We start from the raw sequence: 13,732 nt of genomic DNA, 5'->3' as shown, positions 1-13,732 counted from the left end.
GGAACAAATCTACTTAACCACATCCTGTTGATAAGTTTATTGATAATGAGAAGAATCTGAGCATCAGAGACCATCTGACTTGTTAATCCAAGATTGATTGGAGTTTGGGATCAAATCCTGGTGTTTATCTGCTGAAGAAAGTGTGGACTTCTCAGAGGGCAGGCACTTCATAAAGAAGGAGCGTGAATCAGATGAACGAAGTGCTCAAAGCAGTTAGCCAATCTCTGCTAACTAGTAGCTATGCGATTTAAAAACCATTTCCTTTCCTTCTCTGTAAATGACGGTGTGTGGGGATGGTATTTCAGGTCTGTTTCACTAGTTTACGTACATCCTGATGCTGTTGAGCAGTCTCTCCCACTACTACTTAAACACTCATGTTGGCATTATTCATCATGTCTGTCCAATGTCCAGCATAGAGGAGACACCCAACAGGCACGCTTTGCATGGAAGACCCAACCATCATACCTGTGTTCTCCACTTTCCCCCAGAAATGCCCATCATTGGAGTTTTGTACTGACTTAGTTTCCAATCTAGTGAGCTTCAGAGATGCTTGCCGTCTATCTCTAGAACTGGTGCATTTACATTCAGATTTTGAAATGTGTGTGAGGGGGAAGGAGTGCCATGTGTGAGTATGCATGTGTGTCTCTGTAGTTGGATATACCTATGTTATTTTTGAGTGAGGAGAATGGAAGTCTTGTGTGGCACTGTGGAACCCTATACAGGGTCGCTATGGGTCGAAACTGACTTGATGGCATTTACCAAGAGTGGAATTCTGTGTACTTTGTACTATGTACATAAAGTTTTAGATAACAGAATGAGATTAAATGAGTGTGTGATGTGGAGGTAAAGAGACGTATCCTGAGAAGATTTAAAAAGTATTTCCTCCCTGCCCTCTTCTTCGTTCTCCCTTCCTGCTTTCCTCTACATCTCTTCCTTCTTTTTATCCGTCTACTTGTCCATCCATCATTGAAATAATTGAAATGAATTGAAGAGTAAAGCTATTCTTTCTAGTTGAGTAATTAGTATCAATGGTGACAGTTATTCCATAATCTAAGAAGAGAAATCAGCCTCCATTTGAACCAATGAAATCTTAGTCCAAAAAAACGACGGTACGTAGGCAGTGTGGTTCACCTGCTCCTCATTTGTCAGTAATCTCATTATGTGACATATCACATATGCGACAGCAGTAAAACAACTAGATAACAAAACTATTATCTGATTGGTTTACCATTAGCAACATAATCTGTCAGTAACAAACGCTGAGGTCTGAGGTGAGAGTAATGCTGGCCACAATTCTCAGTCGTTTGACAATTACACATTGCATAATTTGGCAGTTATGTAGTGATGCAATTTGTGATCTGATGTGACCACCCTCTGTTTTCATATAACGATGATTTTCACATTCTGACCTGGTCTTTGGATCCTAACCTTGTTGATAAGTGAGGAGTGGGTGGAAATGTACCAGTCCTAGTGGTGGTAAGGAGCATGGAATCATTTTGTGCCATGAATGCCCATGGTGAAATATTTTGAAAATATTCCTTACGAAATCCTAAAGAGTCTAGATAAAGACATTCTGAGGGAGAACAGAAGGCTTCAGAAAGTTTGGTGCTGACCCCTTTAAATACTGAATATCTGTCCCAAACCATGAATTCAATTCATTACACGCTTTATCGCCTGTTGGAACTGATTCTATGGCACACAACAACAACAACAACAACAACAAAAGAGATGTAGCATAGAGGTTATGAATCAGGCTACGAACTGCAAGGTCAGCAGTTCACACTTATCAGCTGTTTTGCAGGGGAAAGACGAGGATTTCTGTTCCTGTAAAGGTTGACAGCCTCATAACCACCAAAAGAGACAACATTGCACATCATTTACATTTTTCTTCCTTTTGGGGTGTTCAGACTCACCATCCCAGACAGCACTGATTTGAATAGGCTTTAACTAAAACCACTCCGGTGTGTAGGGTTATTCCATTCACCATCCTAGCCTCTCTAGAGTCTTGGTCTGATTCTTGTAGATTTTGTAGCTTCTCTGTCCTTCCGGGCCTGCCGTTGGCCATGCCCAGCTGTTGTTGGCACTTTTCCTACGGGCAATTCTTACAACTCCACCTCACCTCCTGTTTCAGTCTCACTGCATCGAGTTTGCTGGGATAACACATAATCTTATTACAACTGTGAGCCAGTGAATATTTCCGTGTTCTTACCCAAACCCCCGAAACTTGATTTGCAACATTCTGGGAAGGACCCATGGTTCTGCTTGAGTGAAAACTTTCTCTTCTACGCCGTTAGTCACTCCAGATGTGTGACACCCAGCTCCACTCTCGTGTTTAGATCTAACTACTTGGTCTTTTTTTTGCAGTCCCCAGTCTGTCCCCGACCGCCTGAGGATCCGAGTGAACAAAATCAGTTTACAGGACTACGAAGGATTCCACTACGAGAAGGAGAAGCTCCGGGAAGCTTGTAAGTTGGAAGTGCCTAATTGATTTCATATGGTTAGTCTGTCTCTGGATGCTTGGTCCTCCTTGGTTTTGACAGATAGAGTTATTGCCCTTTGTGTCTGCATGTCATGATAGAGTGGTACTATGACAACTCCAAGCAATGATATATGGGTCGAAGACAACAGAATGCAAAAAGAGGGGGTAGAAGGAAAAAAAAATCATTTTCCTGTGAATGCCAAGTCAGCACTTCTTGTTTCATTTACCACTTTCGTCTCAAGTTTGCCTAAGATGAGAAGAGCAGAAATGTGCTAATACCACGTGGTATAGTCACACCCAGAAAGTTCTTGAGAGAAACAAGTGTTTTCTGAGAACCTGTATTTCCAAATTCCTAATCGTGCAGAGGTGGCAAAGTTATCCATGAAGACATGGCCAGTGCTAGGTTCTGTGCTCTTGTAGGATACCAAGGCTGGCTATTCAGCTGTTGACTGAAGCTGAGGATGAAGACCCATAGGATGCTAAATGTGACGAGAAGGTGATTTGTTGATGGTGAGGCACCATCCCTTCTGAAATCTTCAATTGAGTGGGTGTATGAATTACTTCTTGAAATACACAGCTAATTATTAGTCTCCCTAGTCCCGCCCCGTTTCATACGTTTTGGGTACTTTTTGCCTCCCAGCCAATATTTTAGATTCCTGTCTACATCAGGACATATGAGGTGGTTGGGTGGAAGAGTCCAGAAGTAGCTAAGACCGTTGGTGTGCTAGGTATTAGGGAGCCTAGGTGACTCCATAAGGGGCTCTGGTAGCATAGTGGTTATGAGTCGGGCTGCTAGCCTTAAGGTCGGCAGTTCAAATCTACCCCGACTGTTCCACTGGAGAAAGACGAGACTTTCTACTCCCATACAGATTTATAGCTTCACCCTATGTAGGGTCGCTACGAGTCGGGACTGACTCCATGGCACACCACCACCACTCCCACCAGGCTCCTCCATAATTGTGTGTGTGTGGTGCTGTGCAGGGAGCAATGGTCAACTCAGAGAGGATAAGGCCCCTGGGAGCAGGCGAGGGGCCCATAGTGAAAGGACCCGGCGCTGCTCATCAACCACACCTCACACCAGATGGCCCATCTAGAGACCTTTATTCAGGGTGAGGAAGGTAACCTCTGCCAGAGAGAGAGGAGGCAGGAGGCAGACGGGAGGAGAGGAAGAAGAAGAAGAGAACGTCAACAGGAAGGGCGTGGTCATTGCTGGGGTGATTTAGCTCTGGCCTATCAAAAGCCGCGTTGTCCTTTAAACTTCGAGCCTTGTAGCTTAGGGCGGGGAAACAGACAAAATGGAGTTGGAGGGAGAGGAGAAGGAAGAGCCGAAAGGTACTGTAACACATAGAAAGAGAGAAGTTTATGGAGCAGCAAAGTTCAAAATGGCCTCCCTAGACAAGTGGAGATGGTGGGCAGTTATCCCTGGGAGACATGGGCTAGGGGATGCGGTTCTGGGGTCCTCAGTCTTTGCGTGTGCTCTGACTGATCATGAGTTGCTGGGACTGTCTGTCTGTCTCAGAGGCAGATGCAGGGGTGTCTAGGATCTGGGGCCAGAGCAAAGATCCGTTTCCCTGGCTGCCCCTTAGCTATGCCTTCTAGAGAATTCTGTGTGACGTTTCTAGTTTCTGGGTCCTCTCATTGATTCTGCTTCCTCAGCCTTTTCCATCTTTTTCCCCTTTGGTTTTCCTTCTTACATCTCACTCTATTTTCCTTGGTAGGAGGGTTTTAGCCGTGGGGTGCGGCTAGGGAACAATCCCTGAAATGCTTTACCTCTCTCTTCTTCCTGGAATTGACTAAACTACCTTTTCTGAGGAAATCTGTTTATAAATAACAGACGAACACAGTCTGATTTAACCCACGATGCCATGAGCCCATGTTTTCCGTGGCGGTTGTGGTACTTTAGCTACAAGGTAGACACTCAGTTGAGTTTTGGAGTCTGTGAGCTTTCTGCTTCTGCACAGATTCACAGCTCCAGGGAAGCCTATACAGGGTCCTATGAGTCAGAAGCACATCCTTGGCACTTAACAACAACAACAAATTATGGAGTTACAGAGGGTAATGTATTACTAGTCTTTCAAGATTCAGAACAAACGGCTGAAATAAACAAGACAGTCCATCTCAAGTCTGTATTGTTTTGCATTTATATCAGCTTTGAAGAAAATCAATTGGCAGTGGGGAAACATTTAGGGCTGAAATGAGAGTTGAGGCCTCTCTGAGGATTTCTATGACCCGTGTTTTTGTGTTTTTTCCCTGTGACATTTTCTGTCCACCATGGTGGGTGCTGTTGGTATGTTCTTGAGTTGGTTCCGACTCCTAACGACCCTGTTACAGGGTTTCTGAGCTGCTGGTGGATTTGAACACTAACCCACTATGCTACAAGGGTTCCTTTTGTCCACTGTAGCCAGACGTCATTGTGATTTGGCTTTTTACAGGGTGGCATTTCCTGAAACTCACAGTGTTTTTATGTGAGAAGACGTCTGTGTGAGGACATTCCTTATACCACGCTGGGGGTGGTAACTCGGCACAAGTCAAAGTCCTATAAACTAAGCCATATTTGGGGGATCTTTCAGAGTGGGGTAAAGCTGCTATCTCAAGTCAAAGATTTGGGTTTGAAGAAAAGAAAATATTAATTGGAAATAAAAGAGGCCAACTCATTGTCTTTTTAACTGTGGTAAAATCCACAGCTGTAACATCTGCTGTTTGAACCATTTGGAACTCCAGCATTCAGTGTACCGATTACATGCCCAACAATCATCACCATTATCCATGTCATCACTCAAAACAAAACTCTGTCCCCAATAAGCAATAACGCTTATGGATTCCTCCCCCACGCCAGCCCTTTGTTGTTGTTAAGTGCTTTCAAGTCGATTCTGACTCATAGCAACCCTGTATAGGGTTTCTGAAGAGCTACTGGTGAGTTTGAACTCCTGACCTTGTGGTTCATACCGACCTTGTGGTCCTGCTTCCCAGCTCCTAGTAACCACTAACCTGCTTTCTAGCTCTATATACTTACCTATTTTAGATATTTCATGTAAATATGGTCATACTGTATTCTGCCCTTTGGAGTTTCACTTATTTCACTCAACATAATGTTTTCAGGGTTCATCCATGTTAGCATGTGTTGATGTTTTTAGGTGTTATTGAGTTGGTACCAACTCATAGTGACCCCATGCACAACAGAACGAAACACTGCCCGGTCCTGGGCCCAACTCATGGTAGGTATTACACCTGAGCCCATTGCTGCTCCCACTGTGCCAATCCATTTCATTGCGAGTCTTCCTCTTTTTCTACAACCCTCCACTTTACCAAGCATGATGCCCCTCTCAAGGGAAGAGTCCCTCCTGATAATATGTCTGAAGTATGAAAGATGAAGTCTGGCCATCCTGCTTTCCAAGGAGCACTCTGACTGCACTTCTTCCAACACAGATCTGTTTGTTCTTTTTGCAGTCCATGGTACTTTCAATATTCTCCTCCAAGACTATAACTCAGATATATCAATTCTTTCATATTCATTGTCCAACTTTCATATGCATAAGAGGTTACTAAAAATACCATGGCTTGAGTCAGGTTCACCTTAGTCCTAAACTGACAACTTTGCTCCATATCATCAGCCAGTACAAGGCCAGGGGCAGACTATGGAACAGACTGTCAATTGCTCATATAAATTTCAGGCTGAAGCTGAAGAAAATGAAAAGAAGTCCATGAGAGCCAAAATATGATTTTGTGGTCACACGTAACAGAACTTAACTTCTTTCTGTGCTGAGTACACTTCCGTTATAAGGACTGGCCACATTTTGTCTATCCAGTCACCTGTGGATGGGCCGTTGGGTTGTTTCCATCTTTTGGCAACCCCAAATAATACAATGATGAACAGTGGTGTGCAGATAGCTGTTTGAGTTCAAACTTTCAGTTCCTTGGAGTATGTACTCATGATGGAATTGCTGAGTCATGGAGCCCTAGTGGTGTTGTGGTTAAAATGGGGCTGCTAATACAAACGTTGTTGTTTGGAACCCACCAACTGCTCAATAGGAGAAGGATGAGGCTGTCTGCTTCCATAGAGGTTGTAGCCTTAGAAATCGTATGGGGCAGTTATTTGCTGTCCTGTGGGGCTGCTGTGAGTCCTGGCAATGGTGGGTTGATGGTTTTGTTTTAAAGTGTCAGTTCCAATTCCTAGCGACCCTGTATAGGGTTTCTGAGGAGTGGCTGGTGGGTTTGAACTGTCAGGCCAGTGCTGATTGTACAGTGCCACACCAGGAGTCCAGGGCTTCTGATAGTTCCGTTGAACTGTTTGAGGACCCACCAGTAACAGCCATTGTACTTTCTGCCTGTGCTGATGATTCTTTGGAGCTGCAATGGTTCAGGAAAGCTCATCCCCTGAGGTTATGGATTTGCTCTGACCCTCACACTTCTGCTTGCCCTTCAACAGATGAAAGACCCATGGCAAAGCTGACAGCTCAAGTTGAGTACAAAGACACAACCACATATGAAATGTGTGCCATAATTCTCATTTCCGAGGCATTCATTAAGCGAAATGCATAGAGCACAGCCAGAAAAAAGTACCTCTAGGGATGGACTTTGACTGGTGGTGTCCCAGAAGAACAAAGGGAACCATACCCTTGAGCCATTAATTTATGGTCCTCAAAAACAGAGAGCCAGCAGAGCTGCCTTCCTGGGTGGAGAGCTTCATTCCTTTTCTTGATGAGATACTATTCAGTGATTCATGTCAGCGGTGTGGCGGTTTGCCATCCCTGTTTAATAGACTCTTGCTCATTTGCCTGAATCATTATTCATATTCGGTTACCAGCGTGATGTTTGTTGTATAAGAAAGCCCTGCTTCCATCTGTAAAGCCAGGTTCCTTGATAATTGCAACATGGCAGCCCTTTTCATTGCTTTATTGATTCAGCAGTAAGAGACACGATGCAGCAGTCAGATGTGCCTCACCCCCTTTCATCTTGTCCCTACCTGTGATGTTCCCCTGAAAATAAAAGCGGGGAGGTGGTTAGTCCTTGACCAAGTCTCCCTCAGCTCCTGCTGTCGTGTACAAGCAATTAGAGTCGTCTTCATTGGATTCATAGTTATGACTTGCAAGATAATGGTTCTGACTTCAAGAGGGAAGAAGTCCATTCAACTTAAGAGGTAGAGCATGAACAGAAAAGGACACATTTAAAAAGAGAAAAGAAAAAAAAAAACCTTAAGCAAATCCATAGTAATGATAACAGAAAACCACTTTCATCAACCAAATGAAATATGTAAATAAGTCATTGCTGTTGTGGGCCATCGAGTCAATTCTGATCACAGTGACCTGTATAGGGTTGCCAAGAGCGACTGATGGTTTTGAACTGCTGACCTTGCAACTAGCAGTCCAATGCTTATTCCACAGTGCCACATCAGGACTGTATAACAAGTGTGTAATAAGATACACTGGACAAAGACTGAACTGTATTTGAAAATCTATTGTATTCCTAAAGCCAAGAGAGATTTATTGACATCAGTAGTTTTATAACTAAAGTAATAGTGGGCCAAGACTGAGCTCAATCCCATGGAAACTGGCTACATTTTCCTTCCATCCTGAACTTGCTCCGTACTGTTGAGTTGCCAAGATAAGTCACAGGCGTCTAAGGCTTGAAACCCAAGCAGCAAAAAACCAATCTGGATCTAATTGAAAACAGATGTTGTCTATGAAAGTTAGTGGGGCTGACATGTGCTGTACATAAAATAAAAGTGTTCAACAGCCCTTAAATTATCCCAGGATATTTTTTTTTCTTGTTGACATCAGGTTTAAAACAATAGAAGAAAAAACAGATGCCTGTTTCTGGAGATCATCGAAATCCATTTGCTGCTGGTCTCCCTGGTGTGGTGCTTTAGGGTAGTGCACTGGATGGTGAGGTTGGTTTGAACCACAAGGTCAGTGGTTCCAACTCACCAGCCGCTCCTCAGGTATACAGGGTTGTTATGAGTTGGAACTGACTCGATGACACAAAACAACAACAACAATGTGTATTGTGAAGGGGGCTTCACAAAGTTTGTGGAAAACTGGAATTGAAAGATATGGAATTTTTCCATGAACTTTTTGAAGTCCCCTTTTATATGTGAGAGATAACTCTTGTGGGCGTGGTCCATCTTCAGTACTAAGGGAAGTCTTGTGGGTAGCAGGCTCATATAATAAAAAGAGGTGAAGAACTAGTTTGACCCCTAGGAACTTTAAAATAAGAATACAAACCATCAAGGAAATAGAGGGAGTTCACAGGGAAAGGGGGAAACCCCAGTTGCCATATTGACCAAAGAACTTACTTTTCCTGTGGTCAAATCTCTGATCTTTAAACTGAGGCCAAGGTAGCCACCTCAGAGAGATGCGACTGTGGCTAAGCATAATGGCACATATGAAACTCCTAGCACATTCTCCCCAAGAATGGCAGCTACCATTGCTAAGCTACCATCACTGATGAGGCGATACTGCCTCACTGCCCTTCGAGCTACAGGTTCAGAGTTGAGCCGATCTCAGCAGGCTGCTTTCTTCTGTGCGGCAATCACTCTTGCTGCCTTCCTGCTGTGGGGTTTCAAGCCACACCTCCCCAGTCCTCCAACTCACTTTCCCGCTTTCAAAAATAGAACTGAAGACACAACTACATGCCACAGAAAGATTATAGGGAGAAGACAGTCATTCAATTGGATTGGATTGGGTCTGCTTTCCACAAGAGGCTATTAAGAAGGTTCTGGAACCTATGAAACATATGCACTCTGAATACCCACATCGGGTGTTTTGGCCAAGTAACTCCAAGTTCTCGAAGTCCAAACACATTCTCTTAAATCCTTCCCCTGGTACCCACTACTGTATTTTGGAATACTTATAGATTACCAAAAACAGTTGCAAGGATACTGGAGTTTTCACATAGCCATCACTCAGTTTCGCTCATGGTTAAACCTTTGATGTTATCACAGCACATTTGTCAAAGCTAAGGACTGTTGTTGATTGTCTCAGTTCTCTTGTGCTGCTATAGCAGTAACATCACAACGGGGTGGCTTTCCAGACAGAAATGTACCCTCTCACAGTTTAGGAGGCGAGGAGTCCAAATTCAGGGCACAGGCTCTAAGGGGAGGCTTTTTATATTTGTTGGCTCTGGAGGAAGTTCCTTGTCTCCTTTCAGTTTCTGTTTCTTGGCTCCTTGGTGATCCCATGTGGCATCTATCTCTCCCCCATCTCTGCTTTTTTACTATTTACTAAACTGTCCCTTTTATATCTCAGAAGAGATTGACTTAAAACTTACCCTACAGTTAGGCTGCATCATTAGCATAATAATGTAACAAAGACAACTTTGTTCCCAAACAGGGACATACAACAACAACAACATAATAGGGTTTACCTTACTTATGTTTAGGGGATACCATTGAGTCCATAGCATTGATACAGTCTCTGAACTTGTCTTGGGAGTTTCTATTCCTGGATCCAGCCCAGGACACCACACTGCGTTGAGTTGCCATGTTTCTTCTGGTCCAGGTCTCCTGTGAGCCACCATAATTTTTCAGTCTTGCTTGGTTTTTCATGACCTTGAGGAGGGCTGGCCAGGTAGTCTGTAGGATGCCTTGGTTTGCCTGCTGGTTTTCTCATGGTTACATTGTGGTTATGGGTTTGGGGAAAAGAGTGCCACAGAAGTGAAGTGCCCTTCTCACCCTCTCCTGTCAGAGGGCCCATGGCACCCACATGGCATCCTTGATGAAGTGGTGTGTGTCAGGGTTCTCCATGGAATTTTCCCCTTTTCCCACTCTGTACTTTGGGAGTGAGTCACTAAGTCTGGGAACAGGGGGCATGTATCATTGGATTGTTTTTATTTCTAGCTTACATACTTGACCTTAGGTAGATTTGATAAATATGTTCAAATGGTGGCTCCACTCACATATTTGCACAGATATACATTTGCATCATTCATATGCCAGATGCCACACTAGGTGCTAGACGTGAAACGGCAAAGCTAGATCATCCCGCGTTACAACGCCATTCAGTAATTCACTCATTCATTCAATGCAGACAGTCCCTGACTTATGACGGTTCCAGTCTACCAGCTCTGCTGTAAGTTGGTCTGATATTATTGCTTTTTTTTTTTTTTTTAAATCATCACCTTTATAAATCATAAAACTGGACATCTGCAAGTGAACATCTAAGAATAACACCATCAGTAAATGATATCAATGTGCTATGGTACTGTATGCAGAACACATTACTATTGATAAGCTTGTATGCTTGTAACAACAGATGTTTTTTAAAATTTTCTTTATTGTCTCTCAACTCCTTCGCATCAACAAAACAAACCCCAAACAAAGTGAGTTCTCTGGCTTTCAGGCGCACCTCCCTTTCCTCTGCATCCACCCACCTTCCTAACTCTTGAATTTTTTCAGGCCTTGGGTTCCTTGAGTCTAAGGATAACTTAAGAGTTTCTGTTTATCTGGAAACCTCTTTTTAACTCTTGCCAAACTAGCTCATTTTCTTAACTGGAGAGACCTCACCCAGGAGGTACCTTGGGTCTTGGGAAAGGTGTAGCTCCTTTGAGTCCTAAACACCGTCGGTTCATCTCGACCAGAATTCCCATCACAGTGCTGATCATCAGGGGGACGGTTCTGAGCCATCCTCCTCCCTCAGGAGCTTGAAATGCACAAGAACAAGAGCTGTGTCCTTCTCGGTATTTTCAGCCCAACTTCCAGCCTACTTACTCCCTGGCACTTGAAAGTCTCTAAACCAGAGAAATCCCTTGGCACAATTCCTTGTACAGATATGCCATATACATTTGCCAAAGTAAATGAAAACGAAGTCTGCAAGCATGTCTTCGTAGTCACTATTCTAAATGCCCTAAATGTTTCAGATGATTTCGAAGCGAGTTGCATAGCTCTTGGGTTGTTGTCTGAATATACAATCATGATAAAAAGCAGGTTTTATTTCTACTTGCAACTCCAGATTTATACACAACCCAATCATTTCTAGAAACCATGCTTCTGAAGTCTTACCCTTGCATGGCGTGCAAAGAAAACCATCTAGGTTTTTTTTTTTTTTCAATCTTCTTGCTATCATTTTGAATGAAGTATGGCAAGGACCCAGCTGAGCTCAAACTAGACTCCAAACTCTGGGATCATTTTTAATCACAAGAACCAGGAATTATGCAAACGTTGACAGGCCCTGGGGTGACAAGGTGAAGTATAAAGTTCACATGATGTGATGTGCCTTTTGAATGCTAATATGGTCATTAGTTCCCCTTGTGGGTTCCAAGTTAGCAGTGGGAACCAAATGATGGCAGATTGTTGTGAAGTGGGCCTGTGGCTTACAGGGAGGTAGGGAAGAATGGAAAATTTGCAGACTCATTCTGTTTAATTATTACCAGCAATCAAATATGAATTTTACTTCCCAGATAACCTTGACCTTGTTGGAAACTAATGAAGCAAAATGGAAAGATGTCACAAGCCCACAATTGGGCCTAGTCCCTCGGAAGACAAAGACATCACTCAGGTTAGATTAGCAGCACTCATGCTTCATCCTTCTCTTGTGACCTCAAGTACATTTCACTGGGGATTTTCTTCTTCTAGTCCGCTCTTCTTGGTCCTTGTTTTTCTTCTGCCCCCTTATTCTCATCATCCTTTTGACAATGTGGATGATGTAGCTAAAGAGATAGGAAATGATCACTTTTCATATGAGAGCATTTTCTGATATGCAAAGTTTCTTACCATAAAATGCTTAAAGCAGTTTACTTTCCAGATGATTAATTTCTTACTACTAGGGAGAAAGTAAAGGAACTTTGGTAGTATAGTGGTTACGAGTTGGGCTGCTAACCTCAAGGTCAGCAGTTGGAAACTACCAGCCATTCCACAGGAGAAAGATGAGGCTTTCTGCTATCGTACCATTTACAGCCTCAGAAACACTATGCAGGGCTGATAGGAGTTGAAAACGGCCGGCCCCATGGCACACAACAGTTGATAATGAATGCTTGAATACTCTATTGATTTCTTTGATAATTTAAAATGGATATTTGGGGATATTTCTAGTTTTTAAAATGTACCTGAATAGGATTAAATAAAATGCATTGCTTCTGAGTTCATTATCTATAACAGTTAAGTGCTGTTCAGCTGCTTACTGAGAGCTTTGACTGGACTCCTCAGAAGAAAGATCTGATGATCTGCTCCCATAAAGCTAATTGCCTACGGGTCATGCTACAGTGTCTGTCATAGGGGGGCTCTATGAGTCAAAATCCACTTGATGGTACCCGGTAGCAAAAACAACCACCGTGTTGTTCAATGTTCCTTCCTATCTTAAGATTTTAGCAAATTTCAAAAATTCCACCATCTTTTCATTCCATTTGTCCACAAACATTTTTTTTTTTTTTAATTGCTCTTTGCAGAAAGTGACAACCTTTTTTACCCAAATAACCGTAACGGAGCCTCTGTAATTATACACAAGTGTGTGTGTGTGGAGAGAGAGAGAGAGAGGCGATTTAAAACAGAATCTTTGCAAATCCTTATGGTTTCTGAAAAGCTTTTCCCTAAGGTTTCAAACTCTACTTTAATGATCGTATTGGAGATAGCTTTGTTTGTGATTTGAATAGGTATTTGGCCCAGGTTAGCTGGGATTCCGTTTTAACAAGAATTGCATTATCATAGCAAATGTGGCAGATAATTAAATCTTTTCTCTTTGGCAATACTGAACTCGGCCTTTCCTTTATACATTGAGTCTTTGTGGAGCACATCAGAGTCCTTGCTGGGGGTTGAATGAACTACTACGAGGAGTCTCCTCCATTTTTACAAATCCCCTGGTCAGTTTCACCAGGACTTAGCGTCAAAGGGGGTTCCTCCAACCTTTAGCTCTGGCTCTGGTTGTAGGTTTGCTTGATCCTTTTATTTGTATGCTTTGGTTTTGACTCTGTGTGAGAGTTGGTCTGCTGCAGTGGGCATGAGGCTTCGTGAATGGCAGTAACAGCTGACATAGAATAACAGCTGACATAGAATTGACATAGAATAACAGCTGACAGAATTGACATAGAGTAACAGCTGACATAGAATTGTCATAGAGTAACAGCTGACATAGAATTGTCATAGAGTAACAGCTGACACAGAATTGACATAGAGTAACAGCTGACACAGAATTGACATAGAATAACAGCTGACACAGAATTGACATAGAATAACAGCTGACACAGAATTGATATAGAATAACAGCTGACACAGAATTGACATACAGTAACAGCTGACATGAAATTGACATAGAATAACAGCTGACA

General features: G+C 42.9%; 1 protein-coding gene across 1 annotated transcript in view; it reads left to right on the top strand.

The window, feature by feature from the left end:
- DGKI (diacylglycerol kinase, iota) overlaps positions 1-13,732 on the top strand; it is a 323,066-nt gene that overhangs the window by 176,903 nt on the left and 132,431 nt on the right. Inside the window, exon 22 of the mRNA XM_006861237.1 lies at positions 2,365-2,465. Coding sequence (XP_006861299.1) covers positions 2,365-2,465 — 101 coding nt within the window. The remainder of the gene's footprint in view (positions 1-2,364; positions 2,466-13,732) is intronic.

The sequence above is a fragment of the Chrysochloris asiatica genome, unplaced genomic scaffold (genome assembly GCF_000296735.1).
Source record: "Chrysochloris asiatica unplaced genomic scaffold, ChrAsi1.0 scaffold00041, whole genome shotgun sequence".
In the NCBI taxonomy this organism is placed as follows: domain Eukaryota; kingdom Metazoa; phylum Chordata; class Mammalia; order Afrosoricida; family Chrysochloridae; genus Chrysochloris; species Chrysochloris asiatica.
Note: the sequence above shows the minus strand (reverse complement) of the source record. Positions and strands in the feature narration are given on the sequence as shown.